The sequence below is a fragment of the Pelodiscus sinensis genome, chromosome 3, assembly GCF_049634645.1.
Source record: "Pelodiscus sinensis isolate JC-2024 chromosome 3, ASM4963464v1, whole genome shotgun sequence".
In the NCBI taxonomy this organism is placed as follows: Eukaryota; Metazoa; Chordata; order Testudines; family Trionychidae; genus Pelodiscus; species Pelodiscus sinensis.
The window spans coordinates 126,542,601-126,555,150 of NC_134713.1; the positions used below are offsets into that span (position 1 = coordinate 126,542,601).

General features: G+C 38.0%; 1 protein-coding gene across 4 annotated transcripts in view; it reads right to left on the bottom strand.

Moving 5' to 3' along the window:
- Positions 1-12,550, bottom strand: part of ARID4B (AT-rich interaction domain 4B) — a 148,897-nt gene that overhangs the window by 80,516 nt on the left and 55,831 nt on the right. For all 4 annotated transcript variants that reach the window (XM_075924772.1, XM_075924769.1, XM_075924770.1 and 1 more), the window contains exons 6-8: positions 12,101-12,180; positions 7,677-7,768; positions 4,575-4,713 (exon numbers count right to left, since the gene is read on the bottom strand). In XM_075924772.1, coding sequence (XP_075780887.1) covers positions 4,575-4,713; positions 7,677-7,768; positions 12,101-12,180 — 311 coding nt within the window. The remainder of the gene's footprint in view (positions 1-4,574; positions 4,714-7,676; positions 7,769-12,100; positions 12,181-12,550) is intronic.

Below are 12,550 nucleotides of genomic sequence, written 5' to 3' on the forward strand. Positions count from 1 at the left end.
CACAAATAGAAATACTGTTTGATAAACAGGACATCAAATTCTGCACCAGCTTCAGTTTGTGAATAGATTATAATGTAGACCCATGTAGAGTACATTACAATAGTCTTACTCAAGGTGAAAAAGGCATTCATGACTGTTGCTAGGCCCAAGAAACAGACACAATCTCTTGTCTGCAAATTGAAAAAGGCCATGTTGGCTATAGCTGTTACCTGATCTTCCAATAGCAGCCAGGAGTCTAACCAAACCTCCAGATTACACTCCTGGTTAATCAAAAGCGAAGTGCACACCCTCAAAAGAAGAAACACCACCCACACACTATCTCCTCAGGTTACAAACAACACCATTTCAGTCTTATCTGGATCTACTCAGCCAGCTAGGACTCTTCTACATTCTAATTTCCTCCAGACAATAAGTAATACAAATCAACAGCTCCAGCTGGGTCACTAGAGGGAGTTATAAAGCTGCAGGTAATCAGCAGACTGAAAATACGGCAACCTATTCCAGATCATTAATGTTTCCAAAGGTCAGGAAGGATGACAAGATGGAGTTCTATAGAACACCCTTTCTAAGTACACTCAGCTAGGTCAGATCAAAACTATACAAGTTCAACCTCTAGTATAATCCTTATCAAAATTAAATTAAAGGCAACATAGTAGGACTGCAAGCCAGAGTTCTCACTTCTGATCTTGGCTCTCTTACTCACTGAATAGGTCCTGAATCTCCCCCTACCTCAAAAGGAATGGTTTGAGAATTAAGGTTTGTGTAGTATCTTGACTGATGCTTCTATAATGCTATGCATAAAGATATTCCTTTTATTTTTGTGATCCAGGGAACATGTATTATGATACCACAGTATAACAGAGCAAAAAACACAAGCTGGGATGTGTATTGTTCAGCATATTAAGTATACACCTCTATTATTCACACCAATATATAGTCATTATTAACTATAGTGTATAATAAAACTAAGCCAAGTTCTTCTACAACAAAGTAATGTTATTTAGAAGATTAAATTTAAGGAGGCAATAAGCCCTTGGCTGAATAAACTGAGAAAATAAGCCCTTGGAAGAATCTTATCTTTTTGGCACTAACTTTGCACTATACACAATGTTCTGTGTATATTTATGGAGGTGGATAATTGACTACAAAGTTAACTTGAGGGTGGTTCCTGTTAATGCATGAAATACATTCTTTTTCTCCTCTCACCTCTATGCCACAGACTTCATGGTAAGAATGAGTCCCCACTGCCACAACTGAGACTAACTTTATTTTTAAACTACATTTTAAAAACTCACTCCAGTTAATTTGAGACAGAGTACGTTTCTGTAATTTGTATGTTACACATTTTTATGTTTTAACTATAAATTTGTGAGAATAAATAAGCCTCAATAAAATAGCGACGAAAAGGCAGCCGTGAGTTTATTAATCATTTGCTGAGCACCAACAGCATGCTCTATATTTGGCAGAAGATTAAGTAGAAAATGATATAGGAAACAAAAGAGCTAAAATTGGAGAATGAGTGGAAAGGTGAGCATCAGAACAAGTCTCATATCTTGTTTTTTTCAAAAGACAGTAACAAATAACTTGAAATATTATACTAAAATAGATTTGTTTGCCTTACATTATGAAACACAAACTTTAAAATCTAATTTGTTTTTGCTGTTTTATACTCTTTATTTACTTGGACATTCGCTGAGTTTGGACAATGAAAGAAGACTTCAGTTTTACTATTGAATTACAACATTAATGCTCTCTGTATTGCAGAGAGTTGTATAATGACAAAAGGGATCTTATTTCTAGTCATATTAGGTTTGGTGAAAAGAGTATAACCTACTGAAAAAAAATGTTCTTGTTTGCTCAAGGTGGATTAAAGCTTGAAGCAGTTATACCTACAACCAAGCAAATACTTCTTCTAAGATTAATTTTTTGATAAAAAGCCTTCTCTCTTTTATTTTCTGTAGGAGAGCTCAAGTAAGTTCAATAACAAGAAGATTGCTGTCTTATGAAATTTAATTGGTGTGATATTCTACTTTCTCACACTTAGAAAGTTTTCACGAAAGCAATTTGTGAGAAAAAGTAAGCTCCATACTTGAGGACAGGCTAGAGCTTCTGGACTACAGCTAGATTATGTACAAACCCTTCACATGTATTAGTCTGACATTGGCTTGCATGTAGTTTTGTGTAAAATAATATATACTGGCTAGAAGAGCACTAAAAGTCCTGAAAATAATCTGCCCCAAGCAAAACCATTCCATGGAAGTTTTCATTTTTCCAACTAAAGTAGAGATATTCTCGAGAATTTCTGCACAGTTCCAGATTGAGTAAGCACCAGAGGCAACACTATGTTACTGTTATGACCAATATTATTGGCTACTTGGGCAACAACCTGAGGGTATGTCTACACTTGCCCCCTAGTTCGGACTTGGGAGGCAAATGAAGCATACCAAAGTTGCTAATGAAGCGCGGGATTTAAATATCCCATGCTTGATTAGCATATTCACAGCCGGTTGCCATCTTAAAATGCCAGTCGCCTGATTAAACTTGCCGCGTGTAGACGTGGTAGTCCGATCCAAAACCCTTCCCTCAAATTAACTGTTACTCCTCGTGCAATGAGGAGTAACAGTTAATTCGAGGGAAGGGTTTTGGATCAGACTACCACATCTACATGCGGCAAGTTAAATCAGGCAACCGGCATTTTAAAATCGCCACCAGCCGCAAATATGCTAATCAAGCGTGGGATATTTAAATCCCGCGCTTCATTAGCAACTTTGGTATGCTTCTTTTGCCTCCCTAGTCCAAACTAGGGGGCAAATGTAGACATACCCTGAGAGATTAAAATTTTTTGCTGATTTTGGTCACAGTGGTAGAGAAGTTGTATTTTTGAACTATACTGCACTATTGAACAAACTTTGAAGTATGCTGTAGTTTTAAATAATGATCATCCTTCTGGTCTCTGTGTGAGAGAGAGAGTTATGTGGTGATTAAATAATATTGCTGAACTTCTGGATTTGTAATCTTCAAGACGAATATTCCAGAAAATAATTATTTTGTTTACCTAATATTTTCCAAGAAAAACAAATTCTAAGAAAAAGCAGAAAGAAACATTTCTTGCCTTCACCAAGTCCCTGGTAAGATTCATCATCACCAATCCAGCTATATTTGAAGATCTTAGCTTCCAGCTATCTACAGTAACAGTACTGTTGATTAGCAGATAAACCCAATACCTACTATAATCAAGGGAACATGTTGATCAGTTATGAGGGTGCCCAGGAAGTCTTTCCAACCAAACTGACACAAAAAGGTCTGAACTAATAGAACTGACTGCCTCAGGAGGTACTGGCCAGGAGGTGGGTGATAATTGTAGTTAAAACTGTGCTGGGTTAAGTAAAATGTTTTATTTCTTTGCTTATTTTTAATTTTTTATAATGCTGCCATCCCCTGACATGAATATCTCACTGCTAGATATTCTGCCTTTTTTTTGCTAGCTTTTGCCAGCTTTGATGACTCTCCCTTCCGAGCCTCCTCATCCCCACCTCAACAGGCAGTGCTGCACTACCTCAGAAAGCCACTGGACTGCACAGCAAGCCACAGGAGAAGGGGAGTAGCAAGTTTCGGAGTTAGAGCAGAGGATGACAGCTACTGCACTCACCAGAGACAGTTATCTGGGCTGATGGTGCAGTACAGCAACTTTTCAAAAAGGAGTGTATAAGCATCTTTGCTGAAAAGAAAAATAAGAGTCTTCAGCAAGACCGGCCTCCATGGCAAAGAGAAATGAGCAGAATACCTCACAGTGAAAAATTCATAGCCATGTATGAGAAAACCATATACTAAAATACACCAGCCAGATGCAAAAGAAGTTTCAGGTGTTTTCAGTTAAAAAACAGTTTAAAGTAAAAAAATTTAGCCAAAGGAAGTTTGTTAGTTAAGTGGACATTTCCTTGAAAACATGATAGTAAACTATCTTTATATTCAGCCAGAAAGATCATGGAAGAACAAAACAAGGTTACTCAGCTTATTTGGTTACTGAGTAGACAGTATCTTTTGCTTATATTAGCAGTCTACATAGAGACCATCACTATCTTAAAATAAATAAATTACTCTACAGCTCACTGATTGCTTTAGCACTGAAAGAGAAATAAGTATCTTGTGATTAATCATTTTAATAAGGGAATTAAGATTATTTTATTATTAATTTGCTTCGTTTGCATTTCTTAAATTATCCCTTTTAATGAATCTTGATATTGAATTAAAAATCACAGTACTCTATTAAAGCCTCACTGGTTATTTAGCAGTGAGCCCTAATTAACACCAGTTATTGATGTGAAATTAAGAAAATCAATAATTCTGATTGCTTGGAAGATTACAAACACATTATTTGTTTTTATTAGCAAACTTTTTGATATATATTTCCCTTGAACAATTATGATACTGTTCTATTTTAACAAACATATTATATTGCAGGGTACATGGGTTCCATGTGAATCATACATGACAAAGCAAAAAAGGACAATTACTATTCATTTGTTGCTTATAAAAGATTAAAAGCCTTTACAAAATATAAATTAAACACTTACCAAGGCTGGAAACCACAGAATTTTCTTTTTATCCACATTAACATAGTCTACACACACAACTTTTCCTAACAATTCATCAGTTTGTTTCCTATCATCTTCATCTTCATCACTGGATGAGGATGAAGATTCTTCTTCTGGGCTACAATGGGAAACAAGAGAGTCTTAAACTTTACTTCATGATAGTGTGTAGATGTATAACCTTCCAATCAAAGAGGACACAAAATTAACAGTATGAAACAAAATTAAAGCAAGGATAAGAGATTTTTTTTCCAATTTACTATAGGAAAATAAAAATAAAAAAGGCTCCACATAGTGTAACTACAAAATATTTTCAGGATGTAGTTTAAATCACCATGACATAAACACTCAAATCACGGATTTTATAAATCTTTAAATGCCTAATTTTTCCACAGAGATAAGGTGGGTAAGGTAATATCTTTTATTGGAATATCTATTAGTCAAAAGCAAGCTTTTGAGCCTATACAAGGTTGTTCTTCAGGTCTTGGAAACGTACTCAGAGTAGCAAAGCCAAACACAAGGTGGAACATATTGTTTAACATATTTAGTTAATATACATGGGAACTCCACAACTTGAAGATGAAGGATGCAAAACTTAACAGCAAACTTTGTATTTAGCTGTGACACTCAGAATGTGTTTCCCAGACTTGAAGAAGGCCCAAAACCCTGTCTCTTTCACCAGCAGAATCACACCCCATACAAGATATTACCTTACCCACCTTGTCTCTCTAAAGTCCTGGGATCAGCACAGCTATAACAATACTTCATTTTTCCAACTGTTACTCTCTCAGTTAAGTTAAGGCTGAACTGTAACTCAAGAGATCTTAGTTCTGGTCCCAGCTGGGACACAAACTTCTTGTATTACCTTGGGCTAGTTGCTTTCTGTCTTTATGCCTCAGTTTCTCATCTGTAAAATGAGGCTGATACTACTTTCCAAGCTCATAGGAGCTGTGAGGCTATATTAACTATGAAGCACTTAAAATACTCTCGTGATTTATACCATAGAACAGTTTTTTAAAATAATCAAATTCTTCGTTAGAATAGCCAGAGTTTCACTGTATGTATCAAAAGTACTAAATACTTGCTATTCAAAAGTACTAAATACTTGCCACTTTCTTTAATTTTTCCTCCTTTCTGAATGCTCTACCCTTCCACACAGCATATTACGTAATGCTTCTAGGACTTCCCATCCCATTGAAAATTACATTTTAGAAGTTAATGACTCTAGTTATGAACAAGGGAAAAGCTAAATATAAGCACTATTTTTAAAAAATGACTACTTAAATATCTTCTTACACAATTGTCAGAATGAAGATGACCCTACTGTATTCTCATGAAGCACATCTTTCTTAAGTACTACATTTATTTCAGAAGACTTCCAGCTCAGCAATTTTACTTTTTGAAAAAATAACAGAATGTCTACAAACGGAACCACAAGATCTTCTGAAATTCTAGATAAAACCTATTTCTATTGTAGATAGTTATTTTTCCCACTACTGCACAAAATGTTTTATTTTCTTTCCATGAAGATATCGCCAATTCCACAGTTCAAAATCTTCAGAAATCCCTCCCTACCCTCTCCCCTTTTTTATAGAAGGAAGAAGTACAGAGTAGCCTTTCTGATTATGGTAATGTCTTCAGTCAACAGCTTTACTGCAAAGCTTACTCCTGGGGGAATCCTATGCCAGTGAGCATATGCAGAATTTTATGTTCCTTGCAGATTTTTTTCCTCTGCAAAAAATACATTCTGTTGGAGACATGCTGCAATTACACCTTTTGCCCATCAGGGCTATTATGACACCATAAGAGAAGGCAGCCAACTCAGCTCACAGATAGAGAAGGGGAGAGACTACATTTCTCATAACACCATCCCCGTGGGGGCAAGTATTTTAAAAATAAATGACCAAAATAATTGCAACTGGTGTCATTATATTGTGTTATTTTGATAAATAAAATATGCAGAATTTTAAAATGGTGTGTGCAGCATTCTTAAATTTTTGGTGCAGAATTCTCTTAGGAGTAAAAGCTGACAAACGAATTACACAGCACAAAATACTGAATATTACTCTGTAGATAATATCCAGAAAGTCCAGTTACAATGCTAAAAGTGCAGTTAACTTGGGTTCATTACTGATAACTGTGTTAATAAATTGTGCTAATCACGAGAGCAGTTAACGCAAAAGAAAGAGAAATTATTCAACAAAAAAATTAATGTAATTTTTTGTATATCATGACTATTAAGGTGTCTAGTTCGATGGAAATTTGGCCACCATATTTGTAGCAGTTTATTCTTCAGTGTCACATTTGGTTGCAAACATAGAACCCACTTGAAGAGGGTGAACAATTTTCACCTATGGAAATAGAATTCTGTAAAGAATTCCTAAAAGACTGTTTTGGGAAGCTTAGAGGCTAAACAGATCTCATGTCAGCTAGAGAAAGCCTTTGTTCATACATAGACTTGTAACTGTTTAAAAATGGTTTCAAACAGATAGATCTCAACACGTTTTCAGCTACTTTATCCGGAATCTTTGCTAGTATTCTGCAAGATGAAAATCTATTGCATGATTTTTGCTTTCCATGTTCTTGTATTTTTTTTCTTTTTCAAAATTCCTGTTTTATGGTAGTGGGGGAAGAAGAGGACAGTGGCCCTGGGCCCTAGCAATTCAAAGGGGTCACGGGCTCCCTTGTCACTGCCACCACTACTGCAGTAGCAGCAGTGACTAGAGCCCTGGCCCTTTAAATCGCCGCTGGAATGCCATCTTGCTTGCTTCGGGATGGCTCTCAGGGTTAGGAGGGGCACACTTTGAGAGGTGCAGAAGGCTGGCTGCCCCTTCTGCCAAAGCCCATGCCCTCACCTCACCCTGCCCGGGGTCCACGAAGGCTGCTGATGCCCTTGCAGGGAAACTTATTTCCACACTTTCCCTTTGCCTTCAGAATATGTCACTATTCATACAAGTTTGCTAAGTATCTCAGTAATTTATAGTAGTCTGAAATATACAAAAACTGCTGGAATTAATGACATAATATGAGGAGGTAAATTAATGTAGAACTCAAAGAAATGATTGAAAAAGATATTTAACTTACATATGATTAGATCTCCTTCCTCTATTTGTTTTCTTTCCTATAACAGGAGTCCCAAAATGTTCAGGATTTGTGAGTGGGAGCTGATCTAATGTCTGTTGGAAAGATCATTAAACTCATTAAAACACAAACCAATCATTTTTCAAGAGTTGATATCAAGTCTAAGTTTGTATATATTTAACTAAACTTATTTTTTGGAACTGGAAAGTCTTCCTATTGACAATGCACTTTGAGCAAATATAAAACAATGGCCTTGTATTTTAGAAATTAACAATTCACAGCAACTAATTTCTGCCACACACCCATTCCCCCCCCCCCCCCCCCCCCCGCGCCCTTTGAAGGCCCTGTTCTGAGACCACTTATCAGGAAAGGGAAACTAAAACTCAGGCAGAGGGGCTGATGTAGCAGCATGAGATACTCTCTGCCCAATGGTAGATGATGCACATTCTGTTTCTAAAGCACCCTTACAGCCACGTCCCAATTATACATCTAAGCAAAATGGAAAAAATGTCCCTCATGTAATAACACTGAAATTAGCAAGGCAACCCAACATAGACCAGCAAAGCCAAATTAATTTAACTTTCTTATCAATTCATGACAAAATTTTGCACAACTATGTTCCTGCAGGGGTGAAGAACACACTCTGGCAAGAACAACATATTTCTCAAAGATTGTAAAACAGACAAATAATCATTTACAAAGGAGATACTGTCTGGAAATGCTAAATGAGAATGATATCTTAATTTAGGTCTTCTGTATGAGGCAGGACTTTGAAATGGAGTCTTATGGAGAAGTCATCCTCTGTTATCATTCACTGTTGTAAGTATTTGGTTGTTAGGGCACTTAGAGTGTTTTCTACTGGCACCCTTTATTTTTATTTAAATGCAAGTTGACATAGTTAAGGGGCAAACTGAACCTCAGAGCCCTTCTGATCACTCTCAAGTACAATCTCAAGTGACAGGCCCTATGTCTTGCAAATTACTTTAGATGGAGCCATGCAACCAACCACTCTGGGACAAGGTCTCTGGGCGATAGTGCCCTTTCCCAACCATGTTAATGTAACAGGCCCAATTGCAGTTGATATATATATAAGATCTTTTTTTCTTGGTGTCCAGGAGCTGATTAAAATGATTCAAGACAAATCTTCAAAGTTAAGATTTTTTTATTCCTTCCCCAATGACACAAAACACATAGGCTGCGTCTACACTGCACCCCTTTTCCGGAAAAGGGATGCAGATTAGACACATCGGAATAGCAAAATCCGTGGTGGATTTAAATAAATAAATAAATTTAAATATTCTAGTAGGAATAAGAGATCCTCCGGAAAAGGGCTCATTTTCCGGAGAATCACGTCTAGACTGGCACTTTTCTCCGGCTTATCCCCAAGCCGGAAAAAAGCGGCAGCCATGTAAATGCAAATGCCGCGGGGGATATTTAAATCCCCCGCAGATTTTGCTATTTCGATGTGTCTAATCTGCATCCCTTTTCTGGAAAAGGGGTGCAGTGTAGACACAGCCATAGATTAAAGGGTAAAAAGAATAAGGCACATGGATCTCACTTAAATCCTAATTCAGGGGTGGCCAACCCATTACAGGCAAAGAGCCAAAACAGTGTTGGATACAGCACAAAGAGCCAAGAGAAAAAAGTTGTTGGGGGGAGAAGGGGGGGGGGGGGGGAGAGCCCCAGATGCCATGTTTGATGGAGCAGCAACAACAACAACAAAAAACCTCCGGTTTGTCTTTTTGGCCACATCAGGCTCCTATCGACTAGCACCATCTTGCTAGCACCATGCTTTGCCGCGCAGGATGGCTACCCTGCCCCGGTGAGCATAGTGGGCCATTTCTAGGGGTGATGGGGCAGCTTTGCGAGCTGCCCTTTAAGGGGGGGAAGAGCCACGTGCAGTTTGCGAGCCGCGGGTTGGCCACCCCTGTCCTAATTTTCCTTTCCAGCTTTTTAAGTTCCCCTCACTCCAGTAGGAATGTAAGCGAGTAGTCGAGTATACTATTCACAGATAATCCTAGGCTTATTAGTTAATCTTCTTGACTACTTGCATTTCCTGCCCCCATTGCTGCCTCTGTATCAGCAAGAGGGGGAGCAGAAACCGGTGCTGGGGGGAGCTGGCTTAAGAGCTGGTTCCCCCCAGCACTGGGTCTGCAGTGCTGCCTGCCCTCGCCCTGCTGCTGCTGCAGCAGTGTGTGGGGAGGGGAAGCCAGGGGAGGCTGCCGAGAAGCAGATTCTGCCTGTGGCGGGCATAGGCATGCCATGGATAGAGGCTGCTCTGCCTCCCATGGAGCAGCCTCTGTCCGCAAGGAGCTGGGACCACCCTCCATGGACAGAGGCTGCTCTGTGGGAGGTAGAGCAACCACTGTCAATGCGGTGCTCGGGGACACATCCCAGAGAGGGACTGCTTCCAACCAGTGCTACTGCATCTGTATCAGGCAGCCAGTCCATGAGGGGAGCTGGTTTTTAAATACACAGGCAGAAGTGCAGCGTGGTAGGGGGCTCCCCGGGAGTGGGGCCAGATTGCACTGGCTGCCACCCTTACCCCCAGGGAATACAGAATAGTTGACTAACCACAAAGATTTCATGTGGTTACTCTACTATTCAATTAACCTATAGCTAACATCCCTACACTCCAGCCAACATTTGTCTACAGCTTGGAATAACAGACTGTGCACTTGCAGCAGGCTGTTTCTGTGTGCCTCCTTGCCAGCCTATTAGCTGCTTCTGGCCACTCACACTACCCTCATCTTTTTCTATGTTCCCTTTTCTCTCTCTCTCTTTCTAGCCTTGACAAAAAAAGCTATGTCACTAAGTCTGAGGTGAAGTAAACCTCTTGTTTCTGAATATTCCTTGATATGCCTCTTATCTAGGCCATTATTACAGCATTCCTGACTGGTTTCTTTAACCCCCTTTGATTTAACTCCATAACAAATAACTCATCAGCTACATTCTAAGTACACACAAAGGCATGAAACATTTTAATAAAAAACAAGACATATTTCCCTCAGTTACAATTTTGTTCAGAGTTGCAAATATTTCAGAATTACGAACAACCTCCATTCCCAAGAAATTTGTAATTCACGTTCTACTGTAGTTTAGACACAGTCTAAATGCTGAAGAAAGAGGTGTAATTTTAATTTCCAAGTAACTGTAAAGGAATATGCATCATGAACTAATTAGTGGAAACACAGACTAAACACCCCAATGACTGCAAGTTAATGGGAAATCAGTGATTTTTGGCTAAACACCAAGTGCCCAGATACCTGAAAAAGGACTGGCAAAATGAAAAGTAAGAGTGGTTACCTTAAAATTAGGTTTTTGCAAATAAGATACAATAATCTCAACTGACGGACTTTCTTGTTCAGACAGCAGAAAGTAGATTAATCTATATAATAATGTTGGCCAAAAATTTTCAAATCTGGATTACTAAAGTTAGGCGCCTAACCAATATATATATAAAATCAACCCCATCTTCAGAAGCACTGAACACCTGCAAAGCACAAAAATTCAACAACTGCAAAGATGCTCCTCATCTTTGAAAACTAGACCACTTATAGTTAAATCCCTATTTATGTGCTTAGGAGCTTAATGTTAGGCACACGCTATGAATATAGCCCAAAAAGAATTTTCCTTCTGAGCAGAACACTTTCTCAAACAGCTCTTTGATAAGTTAACATGCTCATGTATATTGGTCCATCTGCTTGTCTATCTGTTCAGACAGACTTGTGTAATAATCAAAAATAAAAGTCTGACTTCACACTGTAATTGTTTAGAAAACTGTTGCAAGCATTTGTATAATTTAGAAGTAATTAGTCTGTAGGCTATAAAGCAAACAAATATGAAGAGATTTTTTATTTCTGGAGGGGCAAACCTTTCCTCAGAGTAACAGGTGACAAGAGGCTATTATCTACCTAAAACAACAGCACACTCATATATCTGAGATTTCAAATTTATTAGCTAGTATAACACTTACAAATTAAACATTAGGAATTTGCATCAGCTCCCATTAAAATATAATTATGTGAGAAGATACAAATAATAAATTGTGTCATGCATTGCACTGCCCTTTTTTTCAATCAATGCTTATAGATAAATCTAATAAAAATATTTATAGTAAAAATAATTTAACTCATCAAGCAATATCACTATTGAGCCCCATTACACCAAAAATAAATATAAAGTGTCAATTTTGATGGGCAGCTTTTAGTTTGGAGAAGTTACACTCAAATCTTATTTATAGCTGTAAAGCAATGAGCTAGACTTTGTGGATTACCACTTTAGCAGTTTCAATAGAGTTAACCTTTGAAAATCTGAGGCACTAATTTTATTGATGAAATTGGGATGAAAGGTATTTTTTTTTATTTTTTTTTAAATATAAAGAGTCATGGAATTAAGATGTGTTCATTGGGACACCAATTACTTACCTCACTTTCAGCAAAATGTCTTTCTCCTTTCAGGCAAAGAGAAGAGCGTCTAAGAGTCTTCTCATCCCCATCATCAAATACTGTCACCATGGGGAAAAAAGGGAGATTATTGGTTAATAAACTGAAAAAAAACCAACGTAACCTGGCCTCTATTTTCCTACTATAGAAATATCGTTGGCTCAGCTGCCTGAATATTCTTCCTGTTTGAAATCTAGTATTCTCTGTGACAGGCCACTGAGAACCATCCTTTCTGTATTTGACACCTCCACCCCAGTTTCATCACTAAGAGGGAGCACCAAATTAAATGGTGAACTGTACTTTTTTTTATAGTTCTAGGAATATTTCAGGGAACTAGGGGATTGAGATCAATTATTATTCTAAGGAACTTTAGTAGCTGAACTATATCCCCCAAACCTGCAACATATTTGTGTTTTCTTTCTTGACTAAAGT